This window comes from Topomyia yanbarensis, chromosome 2 (genome assembly GCF_030247195.1).
Source record: "Topomyia yanbarensis strain Yona2022 chromosome 2, ASM3024719v1, whole genome shotgun sequence".
NCBI classification, from domain to species: domain Eukaryota; kingdom Metazoa; phylum Arthropoda; class Insecta; order Diptera; family Culicidae; genus Topomyia; species Topomyia yanbarensis.
Window position 1 is genome coordinate 76,804,115 of NC_080671.1, and position 14,734 is coordinate 76,818,848.

At 38.4% G+C, this 14,734-nt stretch overlaps 1 protein-coding gene across 1 annotated transcript; it reads left to right on the top strand.

Annotated features, from left to right (window-relative positions):
- Nucleotides 1-54: 54 nt before the first annotated feature.
- On the top strand, nt 55-3,027 carry LOC131679540 (uncharacterized). Its single transcript, XM_058960280.1, has one exon. It carries the CDS (start codon nt 55-57, stop codon nt 3,025-3,027), a length of 2,973 nt encoding a protein of 990 aa, XP_058816263.1.
- Nucleotides 3,028-14,734: the final 11,707 nt, after the last annotated feature.

Genomic DNA, 14,734 nt, shown 5'->3' on the forward strand with positions numbered 1-14,734 from the left:
GTAATCTGCAATTTTCGGGAACGGCCAGTAGCATTCGGTGGTGACATTCAAGAAATGTACCATCAGATCCGGATCAGACCTGAGGATAGGCAAGCGCAACGGTTTTTGTTCCGAGCGAACAGTGAGGAAGCTCCGCAGGTGTACGTTATGGACGTTGCCACCTTTGGTTCCACGTGTTCGCCCTGCTCAGCTCAATTTGTGAAGAACTTGGATGCAGCAGATTTCTCGGAGAAGTACCCTGAAGCAGTAGAAGCCATCGTGAAGCGACACTACGTAGATGACTACTACGACAGCGTGGATACTATCGAAGAAGCGATCCAGCGAGCCAGTGAGGTGAGGTACATCCATTCGTGTGGAGGATTTCGGATCAGAAACTGGGTGTCGAACTCTGCTAGATTTCTCGAACAAATAGGAGAAAGGAGTGTCGATTCCGCAGTGCATTTCAACTGGGACAAGAACACCGAATACGAGCGTGTGCTAGGCGTCGTTTGGGACCCGGTTGGAGACGAGTTCCGTTTTGCGACCGAATGGAAAGCAGAGTACAACAAGGTTTTCCTAGAGGAAAAACGCCCGACGAAAAGAATTGTTCTGAGTATTGTGATGGCGCAATTCGATCTAGCAGGATTTCTTGCTCCAGTTACAATTCTCGGGAAAATGCTGGTTCAGGATCTGTGGCGGACAGGCTGCGACTGGGATGACGCAATCGTTGAGCTGTCGTTCAGGAAGTGGTTGCGGCGGACCAACATTCTCGCAGACGTGCCAGTGTTTAAGCTACCTCGAAGCTATTTCGGAACTGCGAGATCAGATGAGGTCGAAGAAGTCCAGCTTCACATCTTTGCTGATGCCAGCGAGACGGCGTACGGATGTGTGGCATACTTCCGTGCAATCGTACGGGGTAAAGTGGTGTGTTCGCTAGTGATGAGTCGAGCGAAGGTAGCACCGTTGAAGCAGCTGTCGATTCCGCGGATAGAACTCCTGGCAGCGGTTCTTGCGGCAAGGCTGGCACGAACGATCGAGCAGAATCACAACTTCACGATCAGTAGAGTGGTGTTCTGGATTGACGCAGAAGTGGTGCTGTCCTGGATTCGGTCGGATCAGCGCCGCTACAAGCAATTTGTTGGTTTTCGCATTGGCGAAATTCTTAGTTTGACTAAACTGACAGATTGGCGATGGGTTCCGACGAGATTGAACGTGGCGGATCTGGTAACCAAATGGGGTAAAGATCTGGAGATACACCCCAACAGCCCGTGGGTACGTGGGCAACAATTTTTGTACGACAGTGTGGAAAAGTGGCCGAAGAGAGAATTACCTCCAGCTAACACTACGGAGGAGCTTCGGGTTCACTTGATGCTGCACGACGTGCAAGTTGCACAGGCTATCGTGGACGCCAATCGCTTTTCTAAGTGGACAGTGCTGGTGAGGACGATGGCGTGCGTAATCCGGTTCGTGTCGAACTGTAGACGAAAGAGCAAAAAACTGCCGATTGAGACGCTAAAAGCAACGAGCAGACAGAGCAGTGTACTACAACCGACGGCAGCTGCGTCAGTACGTGTGGCGCTACAGCAAAGTGAGTACGAGAAGGCGGAACTATGGCTGATGAAGATGGCACAGGCGGAGTGTTTCATCGATGAGTTGAAGGTACTGGTCAGGAATAAGGATCGGCCGGTGAGCCAATGGCTGTCGATCGAGAAGTCCAGTGCACTCTACAAACTTACTCCGCTGATTGACGAAAACGGGCTGATTCGAATGGAGGGGAGAGCAGAGAAAGCAGAGTTGCTGTCATTCGATCTACGTTTTCCAACGATCCTGCCACATCAGCATAAAATCACGCAGCTGATTGTTCAGCATTACCACGAGAAGAGCGGTCACGGATATCGACAGGCGGTGAAGAACGAGCTGAAGCAGTTGTTCTACATTTCGCAGCTTGACGCAGTAGTCCGGAAGGTGTCGTCGTCTTGCGTATGGTGTAAGGTCCATCGAAGTCGGCCTCGAGTTCCACGAATGGCTCCGCTACCAGTGCAGCGGTTAACACCGAATCTTCGTCCCTTTAGTTACACAGGTGTGGATTATTTGGGCCCATTTGCTGTTACTGTAGGACGCCGAACGGAGAAGAGATGGGTCGCATTGTTCACCTGCTTGGCAACCCGCGCGGTGCACCTGGAGGTGGCTCACGAACTGACTACGCAGTCGTGCTTGATGGCGATTCACCGGTTCATTGGTCGGCGAGGTTGGACGATGGAGTTTCTGTCCGACAATGGGACGAACTTCCTAGGAGCCAGTAAGGAACTGGAAGGAGTTGTTCGAGAAATAGGAGAAGATTGTGCGGATCAGCTGACTAGCGCGAGAACGAAGTGGACGTTCAACCCCCCTTTGGCTCCTCACATGGGAGGAGTATGGGAGCGTCTCGTTCGGTCGGTTAAGGAGGCATTCGTGGCGCTTGATGATGGGAGACGGTTGACGGACGAAATTTTGCAGACAGTAGTGGTGGAAGCGGAAGACATGATCAATTCTCGCCCGCTAACGTACGTGTCTCAAGAGTGTGACGAAGCGGAGGCACTCACTCCAAACCACTTTTTGCGGGGACTCTCCCCAAATCAGCCTAGCGTGAATCTTCCCCCACCTCATCCAGCAGCAGCACTTCGAGACGCGTTCCAGCGATCGCAGCAGTTGGCCAGCATTTTGTGGGAACGTTGGGTCAAGGAGTACATTCCTTCGCTAAACCAGAGGACAAAGTGGTTTGGTGAGTCGAGACCATTAAGAATAGGAGACTTAGTTTATGTGGTAGAAGGTAGCAACCGGAAGTGCTGGATCCGCGGGGTGATAGAGGAGGTCATCGTGTCCGGTGATGGACGAATTCGGCAGGCCTGGGTACGCACCAACAGTCGACGATATAGGCGAGCAACAGCAAAACTAGCCGTGATGGAGTTTGGTAACTCTGAACCGGATGCGAGCTCCGGTACAGGGTTACGGGCCGGGGAATGTTCTGGCATCACTGGCAGTTGCACCATTGCACCCGTGTCGAATTGACAGATGCAACAAATTTGTTGTCATGCTGACAGACGACGAAGTGCATCACGAATGTAGTGCGAGGGAACTGTCAGACAACATAAGTAAACAAACAACATAAGAAGGAAAGTAGGATAGAAAAACACCATTTTGAAAGTGATAGTAGTAGAATAGTAAAATACGTTGGAATAAGAAATTAGAAGTTGTGAGCAAGGAAATTATTCGGATAGTGGATGGATTAAAGATTAAGCTGTACTAAGATCCAGAATACGTAAGTTTGTGAAACAATATAAAGCAGTGAATTAAAGCAACAAATTTATGACTAGATACGCGGAGGCAAACACTGGACAAATACGAACGGTACAGTTGAGATTATCAATTCCGAGATAAAACGAAGTAAGTGAACGTACAAATTAATTACTAAAACCGATAAAATGAAAAATGTGAATATTAAATTGTAGATAAATTGCGATAGACAGCGATAGAGGAAGGAAAAGAGGAAGCTGTAAAGTAAGGAGAACAAACAATTGTGAGTAAGACAAATAATCGATTATTTACGGTAAATTAAAATAAAGTTATTTAGTTTGATCTGCACAGTAAAAAAAGGCGGATTTTCAAAAATCTTGTTTTCGCCTGCCGTCCGAACAATATTCGAAAAGTAGAGGTACGTTCTCATAGAATGTGTACAATGTGACCGTTCCGAAATGTTTCTCGCATGTTTGTACAGAATAAATTAGTGAAAAAAGTATTTTTGATCTGATTACCTCAAACATAACTAAACAAAAAGTCATAGTTCCAAGCAAATTTAGCGAATATATTATTATCGCTAACCAAGTTCTATCATTCCCCTACACAATGAAACTAGTTGTGCTAAAATCGGATCAAAATCAAAAGAGCAACATGCATTTGAAGAGAACAGAGCAATTGTGGCTTCGGAAATTAAAATCATTAAAAAGTCCGGACATTGCTACATTTAAATTGATGTTAAAAATCGAATTCTTAATTAATGATCATAAAATTTTGAATATATATCATTCAATACATGTGCATTTTAGAAAAATATATAAAATATGAATATTTCAAACATAAATTTTTGAGGTTTTGTCCGGCCTCCAGCCATTGTGCGCATCATTGTCAATGTTCCAGATTTATCTGGAATCTTCCAGATTTTTTCCAACTGAACAGACATTCTTTCAAGCCAGATATTTCGTCAGATTTATTAAATTTTGCCAGATTTTTCCAGATATTCTGAATTTTACGTTACACCTAGCGAGGTTACCATTATGCCAGATTTATCTCTAACAACCAAAGTTGTTTTAAGCTTCCAGCCAACAGCGAAATCTCCTATTCTATCAGATATTTAAATTATAGAGGTTGTAACAACCAAATCCTGGTCATATTCCATTAGTACACGCAAAATGGATGCAAAATTTCGATGACTTTGAGGTCATCGTCAAGTTAAAGATTTTGCCAGACAGATTTAGTTGAACTGCCAGATTTTCTTCAAAAATACTGGCAACCCAGACTGTGCGCTGTTCAGATGGTTGGGTTCATTTTTAATTCAATACGAACAACTGGGAATGTTTGTGATGTTCAATTACACTATTATTACACCATGTTTATAATAGGAATGTACGAAATCCAGTTTGTTTTTCACTTAATTCTTCTCAGTATTGACATAAACCGACAAAAAATTAAAAATCGAATTGAGCATGATTCATAGTTATATTAAAAAACGAAACGAAAAAGTATAACCTAATATGATATTTTGGAATGAATTGAAGAACAATTTTCATCTACTGTCGGATTATTGATCAACTGAGCTCCGAAAAATCATAACACGAATCGAATAAATAACTACGATGCGTACGTTACTTCTAAGTGTATAAATCCTAGTAACATGGGATGCATTCTTCTGGCAGAACTGATCTCACTGCTTACAATGGCTTCATAAGTGGTAATAAAGCTCGAAAAGGTTACTTGAGGAAAATCATAACATTATATAATCAAAACGTTAAACATTATTTTTTCATAACGCATTCGAGTGCTCGCTTCCTCTTGATACGCGATAAAACTCCAGAAAGCATGCATTCGCATCACACATACTCATATACACATAATTACACTTTATCACACATACACAATACATTTTCAATGGACAAAATGGACGAAAATAATGTTCAAAAGGGTGTCGCTCTTGCACCTTTGGGGTGTTGGTCTTTCCCGTAGCGTTTTTAATCCATTCATGCCCATGTTGTTTGTGGACAACAACGTTTTTAAACAGCTGTAACTTTTGATTGAGGCGAGATTTGCTCGCAAAAACAAGTAACGCTCATTAATGTGATTATTGCCTTTAATTTGAGTATTAACAGTTACAACGATCAGCTCTAAAACTGAAGTTATTGCAATTAGTCTGATTGGATTCCGATGGAGCAGGGCTGCCAGGGACAGTTTAGGTTGACGACGGAAAATGATTTTTTCATATATCTTCGTTATGGTGCAATATTATTAAAAACTGATAAAACTTATCAATTTAGACTGTCATTGGCTACGTTTTACACATAATTGGACTATTGTAGTTATTCTAGGAGAATTGTATTAAGCATTAGAAGACAACAATTGACCAGCTTCTAGCACAGCCATGGAAGCACCTATCTTTATGAAAATAGGCTTTTCGTGTTTCTTGCCCCAACCATTTTCAAGGAAAAATAGTTATGAAACTCTACATTCACTAGAAAAAAGTTGGGCATGAAAGGGTTAAAATGTCATTTTTTCTATTTTATGGTAACAAATAATTTTTAATGAATCGAATTTTTTGAAACGCTGAAAACATTATATCTTGCTAACAACAATCTATACAAGGATTATGCACAGAATATTCAATTTTAGGAGCATTGTGGAATTTTAGAAAAATAATTGCGCTCAAGGGGTTATATACAAAGTTGGAACTCAAAAAATCGAAAAAAAGTTATTGAATATTCTGAAAGTACATACTTTTGAAAATATCTGTGCGAAATTTCATCCAGATCGGAGTACTAGATTTCAAACTACAACCGTTCGCAGCGCACTGGTTCTTCCGCGTATGAAGTAAACACAAAACTTTAAATGCAATTATCTCGGAACTTAGTTGTTTAAAAAGTACCGTTGCGGTGAACGTGATATCGCAAAACTATTCATCCAATTTTCATTATTTTTTTTAAGTGTTTGTACTTACATTCTCGTGTACTTGAACGGTTCCTTTTTCATCCAAAAAAATTGATTCTTTGCCATGAATTTTTGTTTAAAATTTTGAACACCATGAAACTCAATTTTTTGGTTAACATGTTTTATCTGCAGGAAAAAAAATTATTGGAAAACTGATCCGTATTCAAGTACACCACAATACATTTTGCTTCAATAATCTTTTTACTTTTTTCATTTCAGTTGAGCGGTTCGGCTTGGAAAGCGCTCACCGCAAACCTCTGCCAAAAAAAAACTCGCTACGGGGGATGGGCCATGACTCCGCCAACCTTCAGTATTTTTGTTAAATTCAACTTGTTTTTTCGAACTTTGATAGCACTACCAACGAGCTGTCTTTTGCTTTTTCAAAAAAAAAAATTGCATAAAACGCTTAAAAAAATCACAAACTTAGCTCAATTTTTAGCCACAATTTTGTGTATAACCCCTTAAGGTGTCGGTCTTGCCCCCGGTTCCCCTACGTTTATACACGGATACGAAAAACTACCAAAAGTTGAGCTCTTTTGACTCAATCTCGAGGTATCGTGGAATAAGGTAAAATTTGGTAAACCGTGTTGCAGGCAGTTTCACTTTAACCACGGTAAAAACCACAACTCATTGACAGATTTTTTATACTCAAACTTGAGTTAAATATGCCTAAATTTAAGTTGTATCTACGTATTTTTAAGTATACCTCAAACAACTCAAAAGTATCTTATTCCATGGAAGGTCTCGACTGAGTCGAATCTCTCTCTTTGTTTTTGACAAGACTAATAAGGGACCATTCATAAATTACGTAACGCAAAAATTGCCCAAAATTCACTCCCCCTCCCCCTACGTAACAAATTTTTCCATCCCTCCCTCCCCTGTTACGTAACTAATTCCGAGAAAGAAATTTTTTCTTCGATGAAAACATGTTACGTAACGATCTAGTTAACACCCCCTCCCCCCTATGTCACAACTTGTCACAACTTGTCGTACCCCCTCCCCCCCCCTAAAAGCGTTACGTAATTTATGAATGGTCCCTAATTGCGAAAGCGACGCAAAACTCAAAACTACCTAAATTTAAGTTAAAAGAACTTATTCTGTGGATTGTTTTATTTTCCGTGTATAAAGTAAGTGCGTTCCAAAGACGATGCTTTAAATATAAAGACACGCGGAGAAAAAAAAAACAATGAGTTTGGCTGCACGGTTTACCAAGTTGTTTTGTTTGCTAGTTTTGGCAACCAGGAGGTTTGTGTAAGCAGCGAGTGACTTTAATGCTTGACGAATTACTTTTGAGAAATATTGCGCACTTCCCACCAACCTGGACTCCGCACTTTCAAGTGATAGAGATGGTACTTTTATAGACAGATCAGTCGAACTAACCAGTCTATGAGAAGAATTTAATAGAAGAGTAGTAAGTGCGCAGTGCGGTTAGAATCCAGTTTTTAGTGCCACAAACAATATTTCGCAAAACACTCAATCATCCAACTCGAAAACGTATTGATTCACGTAACTGAGCCTCTGTAAATGTTTTTCGTTGCACTAGAGAGGATATATCGAAAATATAGTTGATGAGTAATAGCGATATTGTCGCACAGTTGGCACTTTGCTGATGCCATTCAAAATTAATATTTATGACGAATAGGGTAACCAACCTAATTTGGACTCCTACACATTTTGGACCCTGTTAATGTATTTGCCTCCTACACTGCCAAGTTTCTCTGAATTTGTTTGGTTTGATGCAGCAATTGCATTCCTTGGGTTGTCTATTAAGTTTCAATATCATTAGTTCATCTCTAATTGTTTAAAATTAAACAGAATCCACAGTTTTCAAAAATATCACCGAAAACGTTTCATGTTTCAACGATAGCCAACCGGTTGAAATGATACATTTTCAAATTGGATTTAAATGTACAATTATAATATTTTTTATCGATTTAATTAGTTTGTCTGATTTGGTGTTATGCATGTTACGTGTTTGAAAAGGTTTCTTCGTAAGGTTTTATCTAAAAAATCTTAAAGAAATGATGTCCACAATATGTCTTAAAAAAATGATGTCAACTTATTTTGGACACCCTTCGATTTTCTTTCTTGACAGCTATTTGTTTATCGAGTTAGAATAATCAAAAAGTGAAAAATTTCGTAACAGTAGGTCGCCTGCTCTTTTTGGTCAAATTATTTAAAAATGTTTAAACCAATGGATGTCGATAATCAAACGATTGAGGAACATTTCATTGAAGACCATAATATGACCAAAGAGACATCTGAAATCCATGTTGAAGAACATTTGTAGTTCGAATTTGTTGAATTCGACGAGCTATATGTTGACAAATCTAAGAGACATATCACAGTTAAATAATGATAATAAGAGTGTGCTTGCTGAATTCCTAGAATCGCCTGAAACACTCACACGAACATCACGACTCAAGCGACGTAGTCCTGCTGTTTTAACATTGCGCCGAACAGTTGAATACCACAAGGCGAAAACTGAAGAAAAAAGGAAAGTAAAGGAAGAGAAACAAAGAAAAACTGAGCTTAGAAAGAAAAACAAGAAACCACCACGTGAACAAAAGAATTAAAAATTAATATTTAGTACAAGAAGATTCCTGACGAACTTTGAACCTTGATTTATCATCCGCTTGAGGATGTTACTCCATAACACTGCTACAGATGAATTGTTACACGAAATATTTTATTGTTAACTCTGTTGCATAACATTTAATGCTGCTTTGTTAAGTCTGCAGTAACCTAATTGTACCGAAAGTTTTTCTATTTCTCAAAATGATAGAACTAAAAAATATACCCTCATGCAATCAGCCTTCCATATAAAGATTAATGTACCATTTTTGATTGACAGTCACTGATTTGCTTATGTTCTTCTTTCATGCATTAAATATATTGCAAAGAGAACGAGTCAGTAGGTCAGTTTAGTAGAAAAAAACTTCACTGTTTCCAAAGTATATACAGTCACATTCAGTGTGTCCAAAATATGCTTGGAACACTGTCCAAATTAGTGTGGAAGGGTCCGAAATGTTAAAAATTCATGCTGTGAAGAAATGTCATTTTCGAGTTTATGTCAATGTATAAAACATCCATTGACAGTTTTCTTTCAAGGACAGTAATTATGGAGCAGACTCGTGCATGTATTGCATTAAAAAACATAGGCAAGCAAATATTTTTTGACGTTCACGTAATTTCACTTCCTCTAGGGGTCCAAACTTGGTTGGTTACCCTAGCTGTTTAAAAACATTGTTGTCCACAAACAACATGGGCATGAATGGGTTAAAGGGTTGTAGAGAAATATAAGTTTGGAACTCCATAAACGACAGAAAAATAGCTAGGCATATAAAGGTTAAAGACTAATTTTTCAACCATTCATTTCAACTTGCGGTATTGACATAAACGTTAAAAGATTCTAGAGAAATAAAAATGCTATTAAGTGGATCTTAACTGGCTGGTGCTAAATAATCATGAAATAATATGAATTATTTTGATTTATCATATGTACCAATGAAGTGCTTGGTTCCCGGCCACGCCCTTAAAATCTGATATTCCAATTAAATTTAGCCTCTGTTACTGTTACTGTTAGTTACACGGAAAGAAAAAAAACCTATCACTTCGTCCTCACATAGAACTATTGTGAATCCCCGAGGTCCGCATTGGACAATGCTTAATCGTTCGTAAAGTAAAAGTCCCAAAACACCCTTATAAGCATTAAAAAAACATAGGCAAGCAATTTTTTTTGACGTTCACGTAATTTTACTTCCTCTAGGGGTCCAAAATTGGTTGGTTACCCTATCACTTTAATAGGAGAAAGCTAGTCGGTAAGTTTAAAATGTTGACTTTGCATCTACCAGTTATATAAAATGAGGGACTAGACAATCGATCAATGGTTTGTAATGTTTAAAATGCGTTTAAATTTACTCGTACTTTATTTGTATGTTATTTAGTATGCATGTATATAAACTCTTCGTGTGTAAACATAATTATATGCATTTCTTTATATTTCAATCTCAGTACTCCCCACAAGTTTCTTCCTAAATCCGCCATATGTGTTTAAATTGCTCGTTTGGAACCGTTGTTTTGGGTTCGATTGGAAGTTTCGGTTTCAGTCTTCGCGCATCTCTATGCAATCATCTCTGGGTGTCCAAAACGTCAAATAAGTCAATTGGCATCACAGGTGTGCACATTTTTTTCTGTGTGTGAGTGCGGTTGTCATTTTCCTTTGATGAAGCCGAAAAAACAAAAGGATATGAAGAAGAAAAGCACAAACAAATGACGTAGTGGGCCTTTCTGTTGCCATAAGTTTTGTTTCGGTTCGGTCATAGTTAATATAATCGGTTTTTTTCAGGTAAAAAGTGTTCCAATCGATAGATTCGAGGTTAAGTTCGGCCTTTTCTCACTTTTCATCGTGCGCCAAGGAATCAGGATGCTCGTTCGGATGTTTATGTTTACTTCTAGGGCCCCGGCCGCCATGCTTAATTTTGCAAGTATAATACTAATACACCCAAAAGTATTAAATGTTCCCACCTTTCTCTCCTTCTTGAATTGGCATCATATAACTTTTCATGCCACAAAGTTGGTAACGCTCATTCACACACCATTACTAGTGTTCGCCGCTAGATGACACTACTTAATCATAACGTGGAGGTTAGTGGCGCAAAAAGAAATTTCAGCGCAGTCTTATTGTTTTGTCCGTAGCTGTATATGTACAGTTGAATAGATAACTTAGAATCCACTTCATAAAAAGAGATACAAACAGCACTTACCTTTTCTGGAAATGAAAAAAAATAAGTGAAATAAAACTTCATCAATTTTTTATCCTTTGTTTACCTTTATTATCTTTACCGTTATTCTTAATGTTTTGTAACATAATGAAAAATCCAAAAACCAATAAATCCATTTGCTTCTAGCTTAGCAGTGAATTGTATATTCTGTCGTTTTTCATTTACTTTCACAATTTAACACATTTGCTTATTTGCTTACTGTGACACCGCTCGGCTATATGACACTTTTTTTTGCTTCTTTTGTTTGCTTTCTTAGATTCTCGTATGTGTACTTCCTTCCTAAGGATAGTTTTAGATTAAGTAATATTATCATAAAAAGTTTCATATGTCGCGTTCTGCATCAGAGGCCTGTATTGTGTTTCGTTAGAGCAGTTCAGCTCAAGCAAGGTCGGGCCTCTCTCTGTGTGTGTGTGTGGTTTCAAAACAATATTCCGTCCCGTCAGCATGTTCGATTGGTCAAAAATCAATGCACAAGCGATTCGGTTTCGGTCCATTTGGCGACCCAGGTTACGAATATAAATTATAACCGGTTGTTCGACGGTCCTTTTACAGTTTGATAAAATACTAAATCAGGTGTCAATTAGCTTAACTAGGACCACAAAATGGCATTAACAACATTGATTGGGCACAAACAGATCGGAAAGTTTTGTTCTGGGCTGCTTGTGTTTTTTTTTCTTTTGTTTTGCTTGTTCTGTCCTTGGTTTGAATATTTATAATTCCGTCAGGCACTCAAGTGAAAAATTTATTGTGTGGTACCCTTTCATGCAGGTATTGTTTCGATTTCTAAACATTGTTTTTTTCGAAGATGCATGCGCAAATAAGTTGCATTGGTTCTGCGAATCTGCGGAGATGTTTTCAACTTAAATTTGGCTTCTAAATACATCGGTTGGCAACATATGGCATAACATTGAACTGTCAGTACTAAATGTTGTGAAATCAAACAGGTTCTAAGCCTAAACTTGTCGGTAGTATTTAAAAAAAAGGGATCTATTGCTAATAGCTGCTTATATAACCTGTCTATATTTACGTTTAGTATGTATGAAACTTCTACATTACTCGTCAGCTTTCAAGGAAAGTAGCTACCTGAAGCACGGTAGTTATCTATAATTTGCTTCCTGTTGGTACACACTACGGCAATAATTCTCGCTCACCAGTGGGTGGAGAGGGATTCAAGCTCGAAATGACACTAGATTCAATGCTTGAAGTTTAAACCAAGCCATGACGGATTTCATCTACTTTTGACAGTTCAGCTGTCCTTACCGTGTTAGAGGGGGTCAATGATTAACAGTTTGCTTTCGGGGGTATTTTTATGGCCCATATAAATATGCCTGTCACTACATAAACATGCAAAGTCTACAAATTTTTGTTTAGTTCAATAAGCAATGTAGCGTTCTGGTTTGATTAAGGTTTGTCCTTATACTATTTTTTTTTTGTTTCAATTCAGCAGCATTTACATGTACATAGTCGTTCCGAACAGTGCAACGTTGGGTGTTCGTTCGGTTTATTTTTGTTTAAACCGCCATATTATCATTGTTGAACATATAAATAGATTAGAACTAAGTAGTATGACAGTACATCAATAAATTATCGGAAAATATCACGTTTACCAAACTATTGATCTAGATTTATTTGCAGGATTAAATGAGACAAATAAATTATTGTACAAATTAATGGAATAGTTTCAAACTATTTTTCTTTTCAATTAAAACTTAACCAATCTCATATTGAAAAGTTAAAGTAAAATCTTTGTTCCACTTTAATAAACCTGCTAGTTCTTATCTATTACGCTTGTTCAGCACTAACTAATTAACAATTGTTCAGCTTTATAGGAAATGTATCTCCTGTTTTCACCGTGATTCTTTCATCATCGGTTCTTCGCGATTCACTCGTTTAAATGCAAATTACTCGTTTTTGTTTTAGGCAGAAACCAAAGTTAAAGCCTTTTTTTTTTTTCAAAATACGCATCAAAACAAATGAGCCGATCTAACAAATTAACAACTATTTGAACATATATTTTGTAGGTTTGATTTAGTCTAAGTACGATGATGGTTTCCGGTTTACTCGAATGGCAGTTTAGTCAGACACTAAATAGTACATATAGTAGGACATATAAGTACAGGATTTTTGTTTATTGCTGGTTACAAAACACACTGGGCGCGTATGGTAATTGAACAGGGTGTAACATCACTAACTTTTGGTTTTGTTTTTTTTCGATTTCACGTCACGAGTGTCGCGGTAAACAATAGTTACTGTTTTCTTTTGGAGATAATCGTTTTATTTCCTATTAGTTAAGCAGATATTTCGTTAATTAACCCGGTTCTTGATGACATATTTTGATCAAATATTATTGGAGGAGGTGCCTTCATCAGTGAGCGTGTCCATTATCGATTCAAAGTTGAAGCAATTTGCATTTAACTGTGGCTTTTGAAGTGCCTCTTCTGCTGATAAGTGTGTTCGTGAGATTCGCCATTTTATAATAACATTTGTGTTTGTTGGTTTGTGTCGTGTTTAGTTTTATAGATATGCATCTTGCTTAACAGATCTATCAATCTGTTTTTCAACATCAAGTTTAACTTGCTTTATTCATTCTTTCTATTTATAAACTCAGCCTATCAAGCAACCCGTCGGAATATGGTGATCGTATTCTTTAATTTCCATATGATAAGTCGAAATATTCCTTTTTAATTTATTTTTGATAAGTTTACTAACATCTTTCTTCTTATTGCTGCTTTTAAAGCTCATCTGATCTATTTCGTCGCTGAGGGGGTGAAACGAAATAACTGCCTTGCCTTTAGATTCGAAAAACTAACAACTCGTATTGTGCTGGTCACATGCCCCGGGGTAGTAATTCAGTGGCCAAAAAAAAATACTTCTGCTAGGTAACTCTAATTCATCTTGGTACCTCTATTCATCCCACCCATTTGAACACATTAATTGTAACAGTGTCTACTATCTCTATTCAAAGCATTAGCATAAATGGTAGGATGAATAAGAATGCGTAGTACTCGACTTTTAACTTAGCTCAAGGGCAAGTATTTTGCATTTTCCAGGCCAGATTTTTCATTGTATTACTTCTTTCGAAGTAAAGATGTAGAAACCTATTTAAGTGCAATCCAGTGACAGTTATCCGAGTTATCAACGAATTAGTGTGACATCCTGACTAATGAGATGAATAAGGGCTCGTTTAACCAAAATCTGAAATACAAAACGGGATAAATTCCAAAAATTCCCAACCGTCACCGCAATGGTAAATTGCATTAAAAATTTCCCATGATAGTTGGTCATACCACACCATACCATCTTTCATGTGAAAAGAATCAAAATTGCGTACAAGTATCGAAACATATTTGATGGCACTGCCCGACAGCTATATACTTCATTCCAACTGCTCGACTAGGTGCCGATTACGAAGTAGGCGCTCTAGTGGCGACTAGCGAAAACTCCATTCCATAGTTCATTTCAGCTTGCATGCGACTATAGGCTGGGAGAATTTCATTGCCTTTGTGGCATAGAATCGGTACACAACTTATAGATATCTATGCAAATCATTTCACCCACACTACTTGGGGTTTGTTTTCTTCCAGCTGTCATATATAAAACTGTCATTCAATTTAAATGTTTGAAATAGCTTGCTTAAAGTATTTATGATGATGGTTGGATGCTTTGTATCACTGTGAAATTTATTCCGTAGACGTGCAATACCGGTTGGTCGGAATCCACTATGCAAATAATCCGACTGA